The sequence below is a fragment of the Sminthopsis crassicaudata genome, chromosome 3 (genome assembly GCF_048593235.1).
Source record: "Sminthopsis crassicaudata isolate SCR6 chromosome 3, ASM4859323v1, whole genome shotgun sequence".
Classification (NCBI taxonomy): Eukaryota; Metazoa; Chordata; class Mammalia; order Dasyuromorphia; family Dasyuridae; genus Sminthopsis; species Sminthopsis crassicaudata.
In genome coordinates, this window is record NC_133619.1 from 39884214 (window position 1) to 39905959 (window position 21746).

The 21746-nt window shown below is 36.2% G+C and overlaps 1 protein-coding gene across 5 annotated transcripts in view; it reads left to right on the forward strand.

The window, feature by feature from the left end:
* The window catches only part of ATP11B (ATPase phospholipid transporting 11B (putative)), a 123033-nt gene that overhangs the window by 55165 nt on the left and 46122 nt on the right, over positions 1 to 21746 (forward strand). For all 5 annotated transcript variants that reach the window (XM_074298285.1, XM_074298286.1, XM_074298283.1 and 2 more), the window contains 8 exons: positions 113 to 216; positions 1252 to 1299; positions 3654 to 3718; positions 6193 to 6274; positions 16031 to 16181; positions 17445 to 17642; positions 19220 to 19441; positions 20527 to 20702. In XM_074298285.1, the coding sequence (XP_074154386.1) occupies positions 113 to 216; positions 1252 to 1299; positions 3654 to 3718; positions 6193 to 6274; positions 16031 to 16181; positions 17445 to 17642; positions 19220 to 19441; positions 20527 to 20702 (1046 nt within the window). The remainder of the gene's footprint in view (positions 1 to 112; positions 217 to 1251; positions 1300 to 3653; positions 3719 to 6192; positions 6275 to 16030; positions 16182 to 17444; positions 17643 to 19219; positions 19442 to 20526; positions 20703 to 21746) is intronic.

Sequence of the window (21746 nt, forward strand, 5' to 3'; positions counted from 1 at the left end):
GGCTTGGACTAGATCATTTGTAGGTTCCCTGATGTTGATTTCTATCTCTGAGTTTCTCTAAGGATCATGTATTTTTTTTTTAAATCATTATTTTATTTTATTTTATTTTCAGACACATGTGGCAGTTCCAGAAACAGCAGTATTGCAAACTGTTGCCAAGTTGGACACACTCATAGCTGTGATAGAATGTCAGCAGCCAGAAGCCGACTTATACAGGTGATTTTTTAAAATTTAAGTTTTTATTGATAGTGTTTATTTTACACTACTGTTATTTTTCAGTATATCTCTGTCTTCTGCATGTCTCAGAAAGCATCTATATAACAAAAAAGTCAAAAAGATAAATCATTCAAAAAGCATCTATTAAGCACCTTCTATGTCCTCAGGCACCATGCAAATTGCTGAGGATACTAAGATAAACTAGTTTCTACTCTCAAGGAACTCACATTCTAACAAGTGTACCTATATAAAATAAATCCACCATATTTTTGGGAGGAAAGAAAAAAAGGACATCAAGAAGGGCTTCATGTAGAAGAGGACATTTCATTGAAGGAAATCAGGGGAAAAAATTTTCAGCAAAATCTATCATTGTTTGGCACTTACTGTTTTCTAGGCACTAGGGATATAAATGAGAAGATTGAAACAATCCTACACTCAAATAGAACATGTTCTAATATCCCTTAGGACAGAGAATTAAGAGGGAAAAAAAGTTCAGAAAAACCAATGTATCAAGTCTAATATCGTTAGCTTCCAACCTCTGCAAATAAGGGAGGAAGAGTACATTTTCCTAGATCTTTGGAGACCCCAAATTAAGTCATTATCATTTACCCACATTCAGTTTCACCCATATATAGTGGGATTAATTCCATATATATATCTGCTGTGGATAGTCTCCAATATCAGAGATATTTGATGGATTTTCCCCCAATTACCTACTTCCTTTCTTCTTCTAGTTGTATATGAGTTTCTCCATGCAAAAGCTTTCCCCTTTTTTTCAGAATTATCTTTTAAAAAGTTTTTTTGTGATTACTTGTTAATTGTTTTATTGAAATTCTCTTTCTTAGTCATAGTTGTGAAAGGTGCCCCATAACTTTTTATGGTGTTGCTTCTAACATTCATTTCATGTATCCATTTTGATATTTTTTTGGTATTTGTTTGGTATAAAATGTTGACTTAAACTAATTCTAATTTATTGATGTCATAAATAAACTTTAAATGATTTTTCGTATTTTTGTCACATCTTGAATTTTGTAGATTCATTGGAAGAATGATACTGAATCAACAAATGGAAGAAATTGTAAGGTAAGATACAAAGATTTGTTTTATCAAATTCTTTTTTTAATGAATTTTTGCTGTCTTTTGGGTTTACCTGCATTGTCTTTAAACATGTTCCCAAAATGAACCCTCTCTTGGATCTAGAAGTTTTCCCAACATTGTAACTGTACCTGACAAAAGTGTGTGACACTCGAAATCAATGAATCCTATGCCATCTGAGGAAAGGATGTTGCTGAGACTGTTTATTATATAAATTCAGTGTTCACCTTTACTTTAGTATTGTTCTCATTTATATATTGTAATTCTGTATAGTCTTATGTTACATTTAAGCCATTCCCTTAGGAATACAATTGCTGTTTGCTTCCAGTTTTTTTCTTTTCTTTTTAACTACAGTCAATTGAAAATATTCAATTTGCTCAGAATATTTTGATATTTGTGCTTCTTTTTTCCCCCTTCATTAACCTTGACTTATATGCCCAGCAGTGGAATCTCTTGACTAAATTACAGTAGCACTTGTCATTAATTAGTTTCATAAGGCATGGCAAGTGGCAAAAATGATGAGTACTGAATGAATTTTCCATAAGGAATACATCTTCAGTCTGCAGCTTAACCATTTCTCTCCCTTCAATTCCCTCAAGGGGCAAAGGGCACTTCCAGCCATGAGAAACAAGTCCATCAGGCTCCTTTCTTCTTTATTCAACTCAAGGTCTGTGACCTTGATACTCTCTCCCCCCACCTCTCACCATCCAAACCTCCCAAGATAGAGAGGGAGGCCATGGTCCTGAGCCCTCCATTGCCCAGGGCTCTGGTGCTGCCAGGAATCCTGGGTCCCGGGCCCTTGCTGCTGCTGTTGCTGCTCAGCAGGAGCACACCAGGTGCTCTGTGCCCCTTCCACTGCCTCTGTTTTGAGAGCCAGAGGACTTTCCACGGCAGCCACATCATCCTGCAGGAGCTGCCTTGGGCTCTGCCTGCTGCCTGAGAGGTACAACTCCAGTATCATGGGCTCTGGCCTGACAGTCCTGAGCACCCATCCTAGCCAAGGACAGCAGCAACTGAGCAGCAAGCCTGGCCAACCTTACCCCCACTACTCAATCAAGACAACAGCCATGTGCCATGAGGGCTGAGCAAGCATCGAGTGCGGAAACACTTTTTTTCCTCCTCAAAATGCTTTGAATACCGAATTTGATGAGTTTCAAATCAAATGCTGAGATATATGCTCAAGATCCTTCTCGGAGTAATTAGTGGTAGAGCCAGGACTTAACCCTCAGTCTTCTGCCTCTAGATCCAGCATTTTTTCCTAGGTTATCCCACATCTTGTTAGCCTATGTGATCCTTGTCTATATTTTCCCATGAATACCTCCAGGGGGAATCCAGCTAACTTAGGGAGCCCTTCCATTAAGCCTCTTACATCAGGGTAAAAATGCAATCTGGGAGCTGTTGATTTCTGCTTTCTTACTCTTTTCCCATAATCAGCCCATCTCAGTTTTTTGTTGAATTTTTTTTTTTTTTTTGGAAGAGAAGAAAGACTTTTATACTATTTCTTAAGCATCATTTTCCCCTAATAATATGCTCTGATCTGTTATTATTATTATTTTTTGGAAATGACTCCAAGCTTTGAATGCCCAACCCTCCTCTCCCTCGTGAACTCCAGACCCGTAGTACCAACTGTTTCTTGGGCACTGTAGGGCATATGATATTGAACAACCTTTGGAGTCAGAGGGCCCAAAGCCAGATATCAAATCCCAACTTCTTAGGGCCTCAGGTTTGTCCTCAGTCAGGTGAAGAGGCTAGACTAAGTCAGAGGGCATGGATATTCCTTTTCCTTTTCTCATAGTTCCAAATTATTTTCCAGCATGGATGAATGACTTCAAAAGTCCTCCCATTCTTAGAGTAGTGGCAGCTATTTCCCTCTTTTGTCATTTACATTTCTCATAATAATGATTTATGAAAGTCTGGCACATGGTTATTAATCATTTACAGCTTTTCTTTTAAAAATTGTTTATATCCCTTGGATCATTATTTCTTGGGGTAGCACAACATACTAGGAATCATCAAGATCTGGCTTCAGATCCTACCTCTGAATCAGAGAGCAAGTAGGTATCAGAATCAGGATTTGAACTTATGTCTTCCTGACTCTAAACGTAAAACTAGACACTGTCCTTCCTGGAAAGTTTTTTTTTATTTTATCACTTGGTAAAATCTCTTGTGTTTTTATTGTGCTGAAATTATTTTTGTAAATATTGGGATTAGTAGTTTGTAGATATTTCATGTGTATGCCAACAATAAATGAGAATTACATGTATATCCCTAAAGTTTGCAATATTTTGGAATCTAATAATTTTTAATTAAATTTTTTTTTGTGTGTGTGTGTGTCTTTTTAGACCTCTTGGGCCAGAAAGTCTCTTGCTTCGTGGAGCCAGATTAAAGAACACAAAAGAAATTTTTGGTTTGTAGACCTTTTAAAAGTCTTCATCAAGAACAGGGGTTCTTAACAAACAGAAGTTTGATAACTGTTTCAATAAGGATTGCTTTTCTTTGTAATTTACTGTATACATTTTAAAACATTTTTAATATATTTAATAATAACATTCTAAGAAAGGATCTATAGGCTTCACTACATTTCCAGAGGGGTCCATGACCCAACAAATGTAAAGAAGTTCTGTTCTAAAATCTTCACATGCGATATTAGGAGCCATAATATTTATTTAGATGCATTGAATGTTTTACTAAAAATCCTTGTGCAAACCCCCATTTTCTTCAAATTACATACAACTTTGAAATAAGTAGATGGAATTACTGTCATATTTTGATATTTTTGGCTCCTGTTTTATGTTTGCATTTTATATGAATTGCCTGCCTTCTACATTTTATCATCTAAAGGCTTTTTCTGACATTGTTTTTGATATCTGTGCAACAGGACTACATTGTAAATGAATTGATTTCTCCTTACTGTCTCATTCACATCCTTCTCAGCTTTACATCTCCAGATCTCTCATTTGCCCTGCCTAACTCTTTGATTGTGCTCTCTGCAACTTTTTTTCTGCTTGTCTTTTCCCCTTCATCTTAAATTTCTTCCATCTCCTACTACTCACAAAAACCTAGTCCCCTGCTAGAAGGCGCTACCTCCCTCGTTTCCCTCTCCATTACTGAAAGTCTGCACCTTCTCTCATGTCCCAATCCCACATATGCCTTCTTTTGCACTCTCCCTTCCAAATATCTTGTGCTAGCATCACTTGGCAGTCTTGTTTTCCATCTACCTGGATCACCTATAGAAGCAAAAGCGTAGAATAAATTAAGAAAGGCTTAACTGAATTGCTTAGACCTTTAACTTTAAGCGACTAATTGTTGATCAAGACTAATGACTTGTGTCAATGCCAGCATATGTCACAAGATAGTAGAATTAACATTTTTTGCTACTTAACCAGATACAGTTGTTACCTGTTTTTCATAAATTTGTTTTGAGTCTTTGTAACTCTATAATATTTTTCTTATCTTGGAATCCTCAAAACTATAGTATATTGTTAGGATCTGACATCACACCGGAATCCTTGATTTACTTCTTTCATTAGATAGTCTTTTATTACCTTGATGCAGAACTTGTAACCTGCTTGTAATTTTCCACATGCTCTTCTATAAGGTATTTAAACTCCATACTTTATTGGTCTGACTTAGCGACCAACAAGTAACATGTTTTGAAATGTGTGTTTCTAATAGATCTGTTCACCTATAATAACTCAGTGATTCATGCTATTCAAATCCTGATTGTAGAATCGCAAATCTAAGTTAAAAGGGACCTCAGGAGCCATCTTGTCTAAAGCACTTATTTTAATAGATGAAGGAACTGAGGCCCTGAGGGTTGAAGTGAATTGTTCAATGTAAAACGGAAACTGACAGAACCATGATTTGGACCCAGGTCTTTTTCCTTCAGATCTAGTATTCTTTCTACTGTGTCATGGCACCTCCCTTCTTTCCGAAGATTCCTTTTTCCCTAATCTTTGACTTTGTATTTCATCATTATTGATTCTCTTTACTTCAACCTTTTCCCAATTTATCTACACACAAGGATTCTCCCTTTGAAGTCTTAACCCTGTAGTTAATAAATTCAACTGTACATTATCCTCTATTCTTGAATACCTTGCCCCTTTCTCCTCTCATCCCTTTTGTTTTGTTCCTCATCATCATCTGCTTTATTACTTCTTACTTTCACATACTGCTGAATATCAGTGGAAGAAGTCTCATGATTATTAACTCATGACAATAACTATTAACTAGATATTAACTAGGGCCACTACAAATTCATTATCTGATCACTACTGAAGCTTCATTCTTTTTTTCTCTTCCCTGACTGATACTTTTATCATACCATACATAGCATCTTTTCTAAGCCTTTATTCCTCAACTCTTACAAAGTATCCCATTTCCTTTAAGAAAGCACTTTGCCTCCTCCTGCTTTACTGTCTTTTAAATAGACACAAATTTTCATGTTTCCTCTTCTCCCTTATTGAGCCTATCTAGTCTTCTGGATGTCATTCCTCGTTCTCTCTACTCCTTGACTCTTACTTAATCAGTAACTGAAGGCTTCAATTCTTTTCCAGGGCCAATTTCTTTATTTGTTTTTTTTGACCCTATTACATTAGATATTGAATAATAAGTATACATATATTATACTTAGTTTTGACTAATCAATTTTTAAGATTTCTTCTGATTTTAAATCTGGTGGTCTTATAACAAGTAACTCAGCTGTCCCATTTTATTCATTGCTCCTTTACACCAGCCTTAGGCATGCATTATTTTCCAATGTTGAATTAATAAAATGTAACCTCAAATGAATCAAATTTTATTGACAAAAATAAAATTTGTGTGTGTGTGGAGGGGGAGGGGTTGCTTATAAAAAATGCCAAGTTTGATTTTCTTTTGTAGGTGTTGCAATATATACAGGAATGGAAACTAAGATGGCATTAAATTATAAGAGCAAGTCACAGAAGCGATCAGCAGTAGAGAAGTAAGTGTTTTAATGTAAACTATTTTTAAAGTGGCATAAGTATGTGTTATATTCTTCCTCTTGAGTTCTGTATTTCATTTAAAGAATACCACTATCTTCCCAGTCTCCTGGCATTAAAACCTCAGCATTATTTTTATTCTTCCTTCCTTGTCCCCCTTACATAATTAGCCACCAAATTTCACCATTTCTCCTTGTAAAATCTCTTATCTCTGTCCCAGAAGAATAGGTACTTAATAAATGTTCATTGAATGAGTGATCCTTTCAGTTTCCATTGCCACCATTCTAGATCACTCTGTCAGTGTATTTTGACTTGATCTTTGGAAATAGCTTCTTTTCCCTGTTCTCTCCTCTCTGAATAGTCATCTTATAAAGCTGTTTAACATTTTACTTCCTTACTCAGAATTCTTCCCTAGTTGCATTTTATTAATCGTGTTAATCTTTTTAGAAAAAGGTTGTCATCTAAAGACTTCTGTGCTTAACCCTTCTTTCTAGTTACTTTTCACAAATCCTCTGCTTCAACCAACCAGAATTCCTAACCAGTCCCTGAAAATGTTCTACTCATTCACTTTTGAATTTTAGTTGAAATTCTTCCTTCTACCTAAAAATATTTCCTAATTTTTGGTCTTTTGGAATCTTAATCATTCTTCAATCATTCATTCTTCACTTCAGTCAGTTAATTAATGAAGTACTGTTTCTTCAGAACTCATATATTCATTTCTGCCTCTCCTGTAGTGCCTTCCTTGTTTCACACTGTATTATACTTAATTATTCATGTCTGTATCTTATCGTTTCAGTTAGATTATAAATCCCTTGAGGATAGGAACTGTAATGATACAACTTAATTTCCTTTATAGGAATTGAGATATTGAGTAAAACCTAGTAAGAGAAAGTCAGGTAATCTAGGTTAAAAACATGGTCTCCACCATCAAAGAATTTACATTTTTATAGAGGAGACAATATGCAAACTATGTATTGCAAGATGTATTCAGATGAGGTGGAAAGTAATCTCAGCAGGAAACAGAAAGACCTCCTGCAGAAGGTGGAATTTGAGCTGAGTTTTGAAGCAAGCCAGAGAAACTAAGAAGTGAAGGTGAAAAGAAGGAAGATTCCAGGAATATGCAAACAACCATAGAATTGGCAGAGTTCGGAGATGAAGTAGTTTGTGCTAGAAAAAGCAAGAAGGTCAGTGTTGCAGGATTGTACCCTGCATGGAGGAAAAGTAAAGAATAAGGAGGAGACAGATTAGGAAAGGCAAATGGACACCTAAATAATTAGAGAATTCATTGTTTATGAATAGTTCAAGCCAATATAATAAAAATGACTTGATTGGAATGATACAGAATAAGTAAACTGTCAAAGATTACCTTATAGAACTTGAAAAAACAATAACAAAATTAATCTTAAGGAACAGTGAAAGACATCAAGGGTATCTGGAAAAAAATGGAAAGGGAAGTAGGGTGACTAGTAATATCCAATCTCAAAATATGCTACAAAACTATAGATGTTTAAAAATAAATAATTTGGTACTGGCTAAGAAGTAGAGAGATTGATCAATGAAGCAGATTAGGTATTTTATATATATATATATATATATATATTTATTATATTTTTTATATATATTTTTTTTTTTTTTTTGAGGCTGGGGTTAAGTGACTTGCCCAAGGTCACACAGCTAGGAAGTGTTAAGTGTCTGAGACCAGATTTGAACTCTGGTCCTCCTGAGTTCAAGGCTGGTACTCTTATCTACTGCTCCACCTAGCTGCCCCCAGGTTTACAATATATAGAAGCAGATGAACACAGTGATTCTAATCTTTGTGAAATCCAAATATTACACCTATTTAGTGCAAGAATTCAAGACTCTTCAGTGAAAACTGTTGGGAAAATTGTAAAACAGTTTGATAGAAACTAAGTACAAACCAATATCTCACACCATATAAACCAAATGGGTATTTGATAAGCAAATTAGAGTAGCGTGAAAGAAAGTACTTCCCAGATCTATGGGTAGAAGAGTTCATGGTCAAACAAGATAGAGAGGAACAGGTAGCTTAAACTGGACAGTTTTTATTACAGTCAATTAAAAAGGATTTAGACACACAAAACCATTGCAACTAAAATTAGAAGAGAAGCAGGATATTGGGAAATATTTATAGCACATTTCTCTGACAAAGGTCTAATTTCTAAGATATATAGGGAACTGATTTGAATTTATAAGAATAAGAGCAATTCCAAGATTGATAAATGATCTAAGGATATGAATTAGCAGTTTTTAAGAGAAGCTATTAATAACCATATGAAAATATTCTGCAATAGAGAATGTAAATTAAAACAAGTCTGAGGTAACACTTCACATCCACCAAATTGGCTAAGTCAACCAAAAAAAAAAAAAAAAAGAAAAATGGCAAATTCTGGAGGGCTATGGGAAAACAATATTTTAATGGACTATTGGTAGATCTTTTACCTGATTCAACCATTCTGGAAAGAATTGCTTTCTTTTCCCAGAAAGCTGCTAATTTTGATATAGCCATACTGTCTCTAGCTCTGTTATACCTCAAAGAGAGCAAATGAAAAGGAAGAGGCACATTTGGGCAAAAAATATTTATAGCACCTTTTTTGTGGTAGCAAAGAATTAAAAACTGAGGGGATATCCATCAACTGGGTAATGGCTGAACAGATTGTGGTATATGAGTGTAATGGAATACTGTGGTGCTATAAGAAATGACAAGAGACATGGTTTCAGGAAAACATAGAAAGTCTTTTATGAATTGATGCAGAGTGAAAATGAGCAAAACCAGGTTAATGATTTATACAATGACAGTAATATTCCAATGTTCAATATAATCATCCACTATAATTCTAAAGGATATGTGATGAAATATACCCTCCCCCTCCAAATAGAGAAATAATGGATTCATAGAGCAGTCTGAAACTTCTTTTCTCCTCTTTTTTCTTTCTGTTTCCCTTCCTTCCTTTTATTTTTATTTTTATTTTTTATTTTTTGGCTAATGTAGGAATTTGTTTTGTGCGACTTTACTTATCTGTACTGAGCTTTGTTTACTTGCCTTCTCCATGGGCAGAGAAGAAGGAAGGGAAAGAGTTTAGAACTGTGTGGGACTTAGTAACTAACCCTTACCCAAATTAAAATCAGACTCTTAAGGTTAAAGCAATAAAAAAGGATTTATTACAGTGTCCAGGAAAGAGCAACTCTCAGCAGATGAGTTGTTAGTAGAGAAGAGCAAAGTGCAAACTACAAAGCACAAGACCATGTCAACCCTAACCAGAAGACCCCACTCACCCACCTTTTCTCCCACTGTCTCAAGTAGTCCATGCTTACACCCTAAACTTGGAAATCTGTCCCAAAAACAAAAGAATACTAGTATTTAAGTGCTCAAATGCTAATTAAAAGGTGGGGAAATGTTCATCCAAGGCAGGCTTTAGCTACAGCTTAACTTGTTATTGTAAAGTCTCAAGTCACAGTCAGTGCATGGGTCAAGGCCACATTCCCATGAGAGATCTTCACTCAGTTTATCCCATTCAGAACTCAGAATTGAATTTTAAGAAAAGAAACACAAAGAAAAGAGGGAATGAGATCACTTATGCATATAAAGGGGTTGGCCTTAGCAAGAAGGGCTGCTGCATTATGTCAGCCAGGAGGGAGGAGTGAATACTGACAGAAGGCATTTGGATGGCCTAGATAATGAGAAACCTGGAAAGGAGAGCACATGGTAATGGGAGTCAGGGTCCTCAGTAAAATATGATTATTTCAGCAGAGAGAGGAGGGCAAGAAGGAGCAGTGCTAAGTAGAAGAATGAAGAACTGCTGTGGCATGTGGGATAGTGAATTAATTAAGGAATTATATGAAGATTGTTTTGTCCTAGTGAGGGTTCAGTTGAGGTTATGTGACATAACGATGTGACTTTACTCTCTTCCTCTGTCTGGAAGAATCCCAATCCTGTTTTATAGAGTGATGTGGAGTCAGAGCCTAGTATTAATTCACCCATCCTGTCTCCCATCTAGTTAGCATCTTAAGACATTCTCCACAGTCTCTGAGACAACCTTGATGGCAACTTAGCTTTCCCAGACTTATCTCAGAGGGAATTCTTAATAACCCTCATCATCCAACCCTCAACCTCTAAGTGTTTCCAGGCAATCTGGACCCCCAGGCAACTGCCTGGCCATCCGAGGAGGGAGCCAGGGAGCTCTGACATGGGGCCATCACCCCATATGAAGCAGAGAGTTAGGAGGAGAGACGGGGAGGTAGGCCCTGGATTCATGGAGGGGGAGTGATGACCAAGCCATGGGGGCGTCCAAGGGGCTGGGGCTTGGGTCAAGGCCCCCAAGAAGAATGCCCAGGAGAGGCTCACAGCAGTCTCAGGGGAAGGAGAAAACCTGCCTGAGGCACCTCCCAGACAGAGATGGTCTACCAGCTGGACACTGTCAACAGAGATGTGCCAAAGTTCATGAACTTGCCCCACATCCCACAGCAGGACTAAACCTGGGTCTTCCTGCTGGGACCCCTGCCTGCCTTTTGGAAGAGACTTCATGATGACATTCTGTCTGTAGCAACTGTCCTTCCCTCATTATTTAGGTTGGGATAGTCCTGCAGGTCATAATCCATTCCACACTCAGTGTCCAGGACTCTCTCTCTCCTATGGATCAAGTCTAATGGGTTTTAAAGCTTCCTCCCCCCTCACATTCCCCCAAATCTTTGCCTGCCTTTCAAGACTTTTTTCGCTTAGCTTTCCTCCTCATCCTTTGCTCACAGGATGTGGGTTTTCTAGCTATTCCTCATAGCCACTCTCTCTCCTGCTAGCTCTCTTTATCCGCTAGGGAGGAGGAGAAAGAGGACAAGTTCTGAAGCCAGAGGACCTGGGTTCAAATTTTGCTGCTGCTGATTAGTGCCATTAACCAAGCTTCCCCACGACTCATCCCTAACTTGTTCTGTCTACTCCACCTTCCTCAGCTTCTTCCAGTCCTCAGCTGAAATCCCTCCTTCATCTGGAGATCTTTCCTAGTCTCCTGAACTGTTACTGATCCTTCCAGCATTTGTCAACTTTGCATTTTCTCTGCATGTTTTATGTGTACTTAATTGCTTCTCTATTGCTACCCTGACCCATCAATAAAAATGTGAACTCCTTGAATATGGAGACTATGTTTTTGCCTTTATTTTTTTTAGTGCTTAGAGCTGTGCCTAGCAATATAGTAAACACTTAACAAATGCTTATTGACTATTGCTTTCCTCTGTGGCGTCCAAAACAAGGGATCTATGATAGACTTCTGTTTTTGATTGCTATCGTAGTTAATTCTAGACCCTGCAGTTTTGGAAGAATATTGATAAGCTGAAATTATTCCATCACAATTATATATAACAACTTGTTCAGCCATTCCCCAATTGATAGACTTCCACTCAATTTCCAGTTCTTTGCCGCCATTAAAAGAGCTGTTAGAAATATTTTTTTACACATAGTGTCTTTCCTTTTTGTACTGATATTTCTTGATCAAAAGATATGCAAAGTTTTATCGCCCTTTGGACATAATTCCAAATTGCTTTCCAGAATGACTGAATTAGTATACAACTTTATCAATCATATATTAGTGTTTTAATTTTCCCATATTCCCTCCAGTATTTGTCATTTTCTTTTTCTGTCATATTAGCCAGTGTGACATCTGTGAGGTAGTAACATATTGTTATTTTAATTTGCATTTTTCTCATCAGTAGTGATTTTGAGCACTTTTTAAAAATGATAATAAATAGCTTTGATTACTTTGTCTGAAAATTGCCTGTTTTGACCACTTATCAATTGAAGAATGGCTCTTATTTCTGTACATTTGACTCCATTTTCTGTGTTTGAGAAATTGTTTTTATCAGAAACTTAATGTAAAGACATTTTTTCATAGTAATCATTATAAACTGTATCTTTCTCTCCATCCTAATTTCCCCATTCATTCTATTCTTTAAACTTTTACCTTTTACCTTCTCCATTCTCAGATGTTTTGCTTCTGACTTTTACCTCCCCTACATTGATCTTCCTTCTGTCAACTTCTCTTCACCCCTACTTCCCTTATTATCCCTTTTCTTTTCTACTTTCCTATATGGTAAGATAGATAATATACTCAAATACACAAAAATGAGGGAAGAGGGGAGGGGGAACACATGGACTTTCTCACAATAGAACTGGCTCAAAGTAACATACACTCAACTAAATATATGTTACTTTGAGCCAGTTCTATTGTGAGAAAGTTCATGTGTTCCCCCTCCCCTCTTCCCTCATTTTTCCCTTTTCCCAGTGTATTTTCTGTCTCATCCCTTAATTTTTTTGTTTAAGTAGTCATACCGTCACATTCAATTCACACCTCTGCTTTCTGTTCATGTATTCTCCTCTTAACTGCCCTAAATAATGAGAAAGTTTTTAGGAGTCATAAATAAATTTTTCCATGTAGGAAAATAAATAAATTAACCTTATCAAATCCCTTATGATTTCTCTTTCCCTATTTCTCTTTTTATGCTCCCTTTGCCTCTTTTATTTGAAAGTCAGATTTTCTATTCAGCTCTGGTCTTTTTATCAGGAATACTTGAAAGTCCTCTTTTTTCATTGAATGTCCATTTCCATTGAAGGATTATTTAGTTTTGCTGGGTAGGTGATTCTTGGTGGTAATCATAGCTTTTTTGAACTCTGGAATATCATCTCCCATCCTCTACAGTTGAAACTATCCTGTTATCTTGACTGTCTCTACAACATTTGAATTGTTTCTTTTTAGCTGCTTTGTAGTATTTTCTCTTTGGTCTGGAAGGTCTGGAATTTAACTATATTATTATTGGAAGTTTTCATTTTGGGAACTCTTCAGTTGGTAATCAATGGATTCTTCCTATTTTACTTTCTGGTTCTAGAATATCAGAGCAGTTTTCCTTGATAATTTTTTGAAAGATGTTGTCTACGTTGTGTTTTTGATCTGTTTTCCAGGTCAGTTGTTTTTCCGATGAAATAGTTCACATTTTCTTCTAGTTTTTCTATTTTTTTGGTTTTGTTTGATTCTTTCTTAAAGTCTCATAAAATTATTAGCTTCCATTTGCCCAATACTGACTTTTAAGGAATTATTTTCTTCAACGAGTTTTTGTATCTCCTTTTCCATTTGGCCACTTCTACTTTTTAAGGCGTTCTCTTCAATGAATTTTTGTGTTATCTTTTTCCATTTGGCCAATTCTGCTTTTCAAAGAATTCTCTTCATTGGGATTTTTGTGTCTCTTTTACCTTTTGGCCTATTCTGTTTTTAAAGGTATACTTTTCTTCAGTATTTTTTGGTGCATTCTTTACCAAACTGCTGACTCATTTTTCATGATTTTCTTATATTACTTTCATTTCTCTTCCCAATTTTTCCTCTCTCTCCCTTAAATTGATTTTTTAAAATAATAGTTTATTTTCAAAATATATACAAAGATAGTTTTCAATATTCACCCTTGCTAAACCTTGTTTAATTTTATTTTTAAAATCCTTTTTAAGCTCTTCTGTGGCCTAAAACCAATATGAATGTTTTAGATGCAGGAATTTTGACTGTTGTTGTCTTTGGAATATGTATTTTGATCTCCCTTGTCACTATAGTAATTTTCTGTGGTCAGAATTGTTTTTTGTTTGCTCATTTTCCATCCTGTTTCTCAACTTTTAACTGTGTTAAAGTGGGGTTCTGCTTCCCAAGGAAAGGGAGTACTGCCCCAAGCTTCAGGGTTTTGATGCAAGTCTTTTCAGAGGCAATTCTGGGGACCTGTAAGTTTTTGGTTCTTCCCCCAAGGAGAGATGCTTCTTCCCTGTATTGTGCACTGATTTGTGAATGACCACAAGTCCCTTTATCTACCCAGCACTGAGAATAGGGTCCCTGCTCTGCTGTGGCCTTAACCTCTGCTATGCTAGAGCTCTTCCTCGCAGTAGGACTGAGACCCAGGCAAAGCAACAGAGAGCCCTGGAAACCACTGTTGCCACCACTGACCTGGTTGCCTAAGTCCTCGTTTGTTGGGGCCTGGCCTGTGCTGGCATAGGCCACTATGCTGACCTGATCTGGGCTGAGCCGGCCTGGTCTGTGCTGGTCTTCACCACTCTTTCCCCTGGCACAACAGACTTTTCCTTCAATCTCCTAATTTGTCTGTCACACCATCTTTTTGTGTGTTCTGTCTCTTTGGAATTTGTTTAGTCATTCTTTAAAAGTATTTGGAAGGGCTCGAGGGAGAGCTAAGGCAAGTCTCTGTCTTTACGCTGCTCTTTCAGGGCTTTCTTTCTAAAATCATTTATGATCAGAAGTGTTAGGGGTGGCAGAGATCTTAGGAACCTGCCCACCTAGCACTTGCTCCTCTTGTACAGGTTAAATGTCCTGCCCAAGGTCACATAGAAGTGGGCATTGAACCCAGATCCTTTGATTCCAATTCCATTGCTAATGCCGCTGTACCTATAGTGAAAGAAAATAAAGGAGGGGAAATAGCAGACAGTTTTGAAAAAGTTGAATTCATTTTAAATTACCCAGATCATTATGTAAGACTTAAAATGTTACACTTGTAGGACATGGTAATCATGTAACCTTGGTAATTTGTAAATCAATAGATTGTACACAAACAACTTGTTATATCTGTGAACTTAAGTTGACTATTAATTTATATACTCATTGCTAAGATAAATTAGATGAGATCAGAGGAAATTCTTCAGGGGAAGGGAGAATGTATGTCTGAACTTTGGGCATGCCTTAAGATAAAGCATAGAAGGCACCTAGTAGATAGGCAACTTTTAATACATTTACATACTGGTACATGACAGCTAGGGGGATGCATATAACTGCCCTTTTGCCCACCTTTTCCAGTTTTTTGTTTCATTACCTGAAAACATTTAAGTGGAAATAACATGGGTCAAGGAGTCAGAAAGATCCAAGTTTAAATATTTCCACACTAGTTTTGTGACCCTGGGCAAGACACTTTTGGGGTACCTGTAAAATGCAGGTACCTCCCAGGGTGGTTGTGAGGGTCATGTGGGATGATATTCATAAAGTATTTAGCACCTCCTATTACTCCTATTAATTCTTTTCAAGCAATATATTCCAATGCTTTCAATTCTCATTTTTGTTAAATTCATACATTTAATTTTTTTCAAAAGGAGCTAATGACTGAATTCTACTTGAGAGAATTAGCAATAGTAAACATGTCTTATAATTTAATCATTGTGCTTAAGTGTTAAGGGCTTTTTCATAGACGTATTCAGAGGGGCTGTTTGTAAACATATTTGGAGAATATAATCTGTTCTAAGAACTTGACAGTTTTATGTTTGGTAGTATTGGTTGTAAATATAGAAAGTCAGAGAAGTGAAAGCTTAACTGCAGTCCAGAAGAAGTGGGATAAATTTCATGGATGGAGTAAGACCATTTGGATCTTGAAGGATAAGCAAAAGAGAAGTGGTCTCAATTTGGATAACAGCATGGGCAAAGTCTGGAGTGGAACATTTGTCAAACAAATGTCAGGGAATAGTGGAAAATAAAAACAGATGCTATCAGACCAAACTTTTTAAGGAAAAAGTCCAAGAAGTGTTTGTTCACAGAAGTTCTTTTCAAATAGGTTAACTTGAAGCAAATTTAATCAAAATTTATTGTTATATGTGTAATAGTCTTCATTTTTAATTCAGTTTTTAAGACACTTCTTAGTATTTTAATTTATTTACAGATCAATAACTTTTACTGAAGAAATAAGTATCAAATCTCATAATATTTTATATGCTCTTTCATCTACTTTAGGTCAATGAATACCTTTTTGATAATATATCTCATAATCCTTATTTCTGAAGCCATCATCAGTACAATATTGAAATATACATGGCAAACAGAAGAAAAATGGGATGAACCTTGGTATAATCAGAAAACAGAGCATCAGCGAAATAGCAGTAAGGTACTGTCATCTCTGCCCTTGTATAATGAGGAGATATTTTGTCTCTAGTAGAGGGAATCTAGGAATACGATGACTCCTCTGACACCCACAAGTCTGTCATTGACAGGTTGTTGCTGAAGAACAGTAGCTCCCTCAGCTATGTAGGTGTCCATTTGGCAAAAGCTTTAGGGCTGGTACCATCCCTCATTCTCAGCATGGAGGAGCTAATGGTGACTTGACTTTCCATAGAGTTTTGAGTTCCAGATACGTTGATAAAGAACAGAGAGAGATTATTTCTGTGCTTTTAAATGTATAATTTTCATAAGTTAAATGGATATAAATAATAACATTCTTATAAATAATAATTATTTATTATAAAAAGTAAATATTCCTAAAATATTCTTTTAAAATTCTTGAATAATATTTCCTAATATTAGGAAATAAAAATTTCCTAATAGGAAATTGATTTCTAATGAATTTCAAATATTCATCCTGTGAAGGAATAGTAGAGTTAGGAGTAATTTTAGAATTTCTTCTGTGTTTTAGTATATCTCATTTTATAGTTTAGATGACAGGCCAAAGAAGAGAAATGATTTTCTTTTAAAATAAAAAAAATTGCTAAGATTTTTCTTTCAATTTACGTCTTTTTTACCATAAAGGTGTAATCTGAAATGTGCTCTTATAGATTTTTGAAATTAACTCTCAAATCTGCTATTATAAATTTCTTCTCAAATTAAAAAATTAATATTATAAAGCACTTTTCAGTAATTGAACCCAATGATCAGGGGGAAAAAATATAGAAATTAGTCAGATAACAAGGTACATATATTTTTCATGCTGTAATTCATTTAATGTGGATTTTTCATTTCCCACAAATAGATATTCAATTTTTTTCATGCTGTTAAAATGAAATACTGTTATATATTAAATTCTGAATATCGTTATGAAAAGTAGCAATTAATGATTTTTTTTTTTGAAGGGGGGGGAACAGTCAACTTCTATCTCTTGAGAGTGGAGTTCAGGAGCAAAGCTTTGAAATCCACAGGTGATATAGAGCCTTGAGAGTAGCCTTAGCCATTTTAGGAATCGTCACCAAGAGGCCCAATCAGATGGCCTTAGAGACTGAGATATGAAAAGGTGAGTCATTACCATGAGACTAATGGCCCTCTTGCTCAGGAGCAGAAGTAGACATTAAATCTCTCAGAGTTTGCTCTAAGGATGTTTGCTTGTTCCTGTGCATTTTTTTTTTTTTTTATATAAACCTTTTTTTTTTTCTCTCCACAGATTCTGAGGTTTATTTCTGACTTCCTTGCTTTCTTGGTGCTCTACAATTTTATCATTCCAATTTCTCTCTATGTGACAGTTGAGATGCAAAAATTCCTTGGCTCATTTTTTATTGGCTGGGATCTTGATCTCTATCATGAAGAAACAGATCAGAAAGCACAAGTCAATACTTCAGATCTGAATGAAGAGCTGGGACAGGTAAAGATGATCCTTTCATTTCCAGTGGCATTTTTATTGCATGGTGCATGGCTTGTACAATTGCCATTAAGTGTTTTGAGTGGTAGGAAATGCATCATGTAACAAAGAACCAAAAAAAAACCTTTCTTCTCTGCCTAAGCTCCTATCTGAACACATCCTTTTTAAGATCGTTACTGTTCTCTGGAAGTTTGTTCTCCCCACTGTACAAGCTTACTCCTGTCTTGTCTTGATGGAGGGCCTAAATGCTGGTGATTTTCTTCAGATCTTTACTTCATTGGAATCCACACTTTAGCCAAGCTTTCATGTCGTGTTATCTAGTGCCTTGGTCTTTCTCTCTTTACACACAAATATCTGTTACTTTAGTCCTCTTTTTTTTTAATTGATTTATCTTTGGGGAACATGTTTTACTACCGTCTTATTAATATTAAGGAATATTACATCATCTTGATATTGGATTTGTCTTATCATTTTCAATAAACTTTCTTCTTCACCTCTTTTTAGTGGTATTTTTGCCACTGGCTATCTCTTAGTTCATGTCTTTCCTTATGGGCCTCCTCCTCCTTGCAGTTACTGTAGTTATTCTGCGTGCTGGGTGATAGCCTTCTCTTTGCTCCCAACTTTCAGTTTTGTGCTTTAGGATGTCCTTTGTGCATGCATATATGTGTGCATGCGCACACATGCACATACATGGGTATTCAGTTGGACTTGGAATCTCCAGCTTTGCAAATCATGACAAAGCAGCTTCTTTTCATCTGATCCATCTTTCCATTGTCATGGGTCTTCCCAGATATCTCTTATATTCTCCAAGAAAGAATGTGAACGTTACCTTCAATTTCTTATTGATTTCAGTTTCTTTCTTCAGTGTTTTGCAAATCTTGACTTTAAAAAAAAAATTCTTATGGCATCATCTTTATAACTAAATCCTCAGACCAGTTTATAGTTTTGTGTATCAACTGAGCTGTCATAGAATTCTCAGGAATTGTCTTCCTGCATTCTTTTCTTAGAATCAGTCCCAAATCCTGGTACCAAAATTATCTTTCTGATTCACTTTTTTAATCCTTCATTTTAACATTTTGCAATGGACTTATGCAATATGAATAAACTCTGTGTCATATTTTTAAAATTTTCCTTTGGCTTTTCTGCTTTTGGTTCTTCCCACCTTTTCCCACACTAGATATACTCAGAAGCCTCCAACCATCCTTCTTGTTTTGTTTCAGAGAATGTTGAAAGTCCTATAGCAGAGTAGAAGTCTACTCTGGCTGAACATGAGCTATAAATGCCACGTCCTAGCCAGGTCCAGAAATGTGAATGTTATACTTTAGGAAGTTGTGTATTTTGAAGCATGACAAAAATTGTTGGGTTTTTTGTTTGTTTATTTGTTTATGTTGTGTCTTTTACTATTTTCATTATTTAATTGTTTTTGTTGTGTAAACAACAGCATCTATAGCAACTTAGTAAGGAGCTCTTGAAGCTCAAAGTTTGGTTTATTTGTGTGTTTTTACAAGACTGAGCTCACCACTATAAAAATAAGGTTATTTAATGAATATTTTTTATTGTGATATTACACATTTTTCTAGGTGGAATATGTATTTACAGATAAAACTGGAACTCTAACTGAAAATGAGATGCAGTTTCGAGAGTGTTCAATTAATGGCATAAAATATCAAGAAATCAATGGCAGACTGGTACCAGAGGGACCCACACCAGAATCCTCAGAAGGTTTAGCATACTTTAGAAGCTTAGCCCATCTCAGCACCTCAGCCCATCTTGCAATTGGTTCTGAAACTGAAACTGAACTAGTAAGCAATATTTTTCCTTGTTGCATTCAGGTTAATACTTATTTGCATTTTACATTGCATTTACATTATTTATTTGGGGGCTGATGAGAAGGAATGGTGCATTTTAAATCCCGACCTTTTTTATGCAGTGCTAATAATTAATTAGTTCATTAATTCAAGGGCCTGTGATTAGTTGATCAGGGTCTTTACTTGTCTGTCCTTGTGTCTTTCCCTCTCCTCCTCTGAACACACATACACATACTTGTGTATTACACATACATCACACAATATTATACACATATCAGACACATATAACACATACACATACCATACACTCCTACATTTACTACACACTCATCTATTGCACATCCATATTATACACACATTACATATACGTATTACACACATACACATATTACATACATACATACACACACACACACACCCCTACGCCCCTTTAGGATTTCAATACATTTCTGTGTTTGAAAAAGGGTGCTGCTGGTGAGCAGCTTCCTAGCTTTCCTAGACTTGCGAGCCGGCCTCAGGCAGGGCTCCCTTTTTCTGATTGGTGGGAGTTGCTGGGACCTCTGTCTGGACTTAGTGTCCTACTCCTGGAGAGCAGGACTTTGTGGAGGTTTGGTTCTCAGCAGGACCCCTGCTCTGCTGGGAAGCCCTGGTCCAACCAACCTGCCATAGTCTTTGTTCTGGAAAAGGCAGCCTAGTGCTGCTGGTGGTGTTGGAGCCTCATCTCTGTCTCCAGAAAGAGGCCTGTGCCTATCCTGACAGTTGGGTATGTGTTTTCATCAGCTGGAGAGCAGGATCCCAAAGAGCAGGCTCCAGAGTAAGAACAGTAAGAAGTTCATAAGCATTAAGAGTCTTACTTGAAAAGGTCTTTAAGCAAGAGCTAATTTTTCATTTACAAGTCTAATCAGAATCTAGCAGATTATTTAGCAACCATGTATTACAGTTAATATCAGATTTTCTGAAGTCTTGTTTTGAATCCAATTTTGACAACTTTATATTAAATAGCATCTCTTTAAACTTTTACTTTGTGGACTGTAGTTCGGCAGTATCATTTATCTCAAATGCACGTTATGTTTCTACAGATCAAAGAACAAGATCTCTTCTTTAAAGCAGTTGGTCTTTGTCATACAGTGCAGATTAGTAGTGGCCAATCTGAAGGTCTTGGGGATGGCCCCTGGCACCCCAATGCAGTATCCTCACAACTGGAGTACTATGCTTCTTCTCCAGATGAAAAGGCCTTAGTTGAGGCTGCTGCGAGGTAAGTAGGTAGTGTATCTGTTGTACAGTCTTCAGCCAGAAGTGCCCAGCCCTTAGGTCACATTAGGGCTGTCAGAGGACCCTCCACCATTTTCTCTTGCCAACCCTTTCTCTTTTTGTATATGAGATAACTGAAGTCCAAAGAATTAGGCACCAAGCTGAAATGAGGGCCCAGGACTCCTCATTCTTGCTCCATGGCTCTCACTGCACCACTCTGGCTCTTAACTATATGCCTCCTCTGGTTCCTAGGGAAAAAAGGAAGGGAACATATCTTCATCGGTCTGTTTTAGTAAATTGGGACTGGGCTAGATTTTTTTGCCTATGATGTGTATCAATTCAAAATATTATATTTAAAATTATAGTACAGCATGCATGAAGAGATAGGAGGTTAATGATTGAGTGCGGGGCTGAGGAGCAAGAACATTTATTGGGCAAATTAATTCACCCGTTTATATTACATTATTGTACATATATTAATTCAACTGTTTCCAAATTTTGGCCATTTATGATGTACATAGTCATAGGTTATAATACATTTGGCTTCCACAAATCTTGTAGTGGGAATTCTATGCTATCAGAATCATTGGTACTTCATGTGTGTTGATAAGATTTATAAACATGTAAAGGTTCTAGTTTTTCAAGGTTTTAGAGGATTTAGAGTTTAAAGTGAGTTTTACTAAGCTTGAAAATTGTTAGAGATGAATGCACAGGTTTAAGATGTATTGTGTCATGAAGATATTTGTGTTTGAATCCAATTAGGGTAAAATCTGTAAATGTATTTTTGGGGAAGACTTATATGATGCCATTTCTTGAAACTGTAGCTTAAGAAACAAATACAGAATAATAATTTTTAGCTAATAATTTTAGTGCAAAATTCTTTCTAAAATTTAATTTTTCAAGTTCTGAAAATAACCAGCTGTTACTAATGAGATAGACAAAGAAAAGGCTTAAATATACTTTTTGATAAGTATTTCAAATACTTTATTCAACTAAAATTACAATGCTGTGTCATTACAAAACATTAAACATTACTTCATGGAATTGT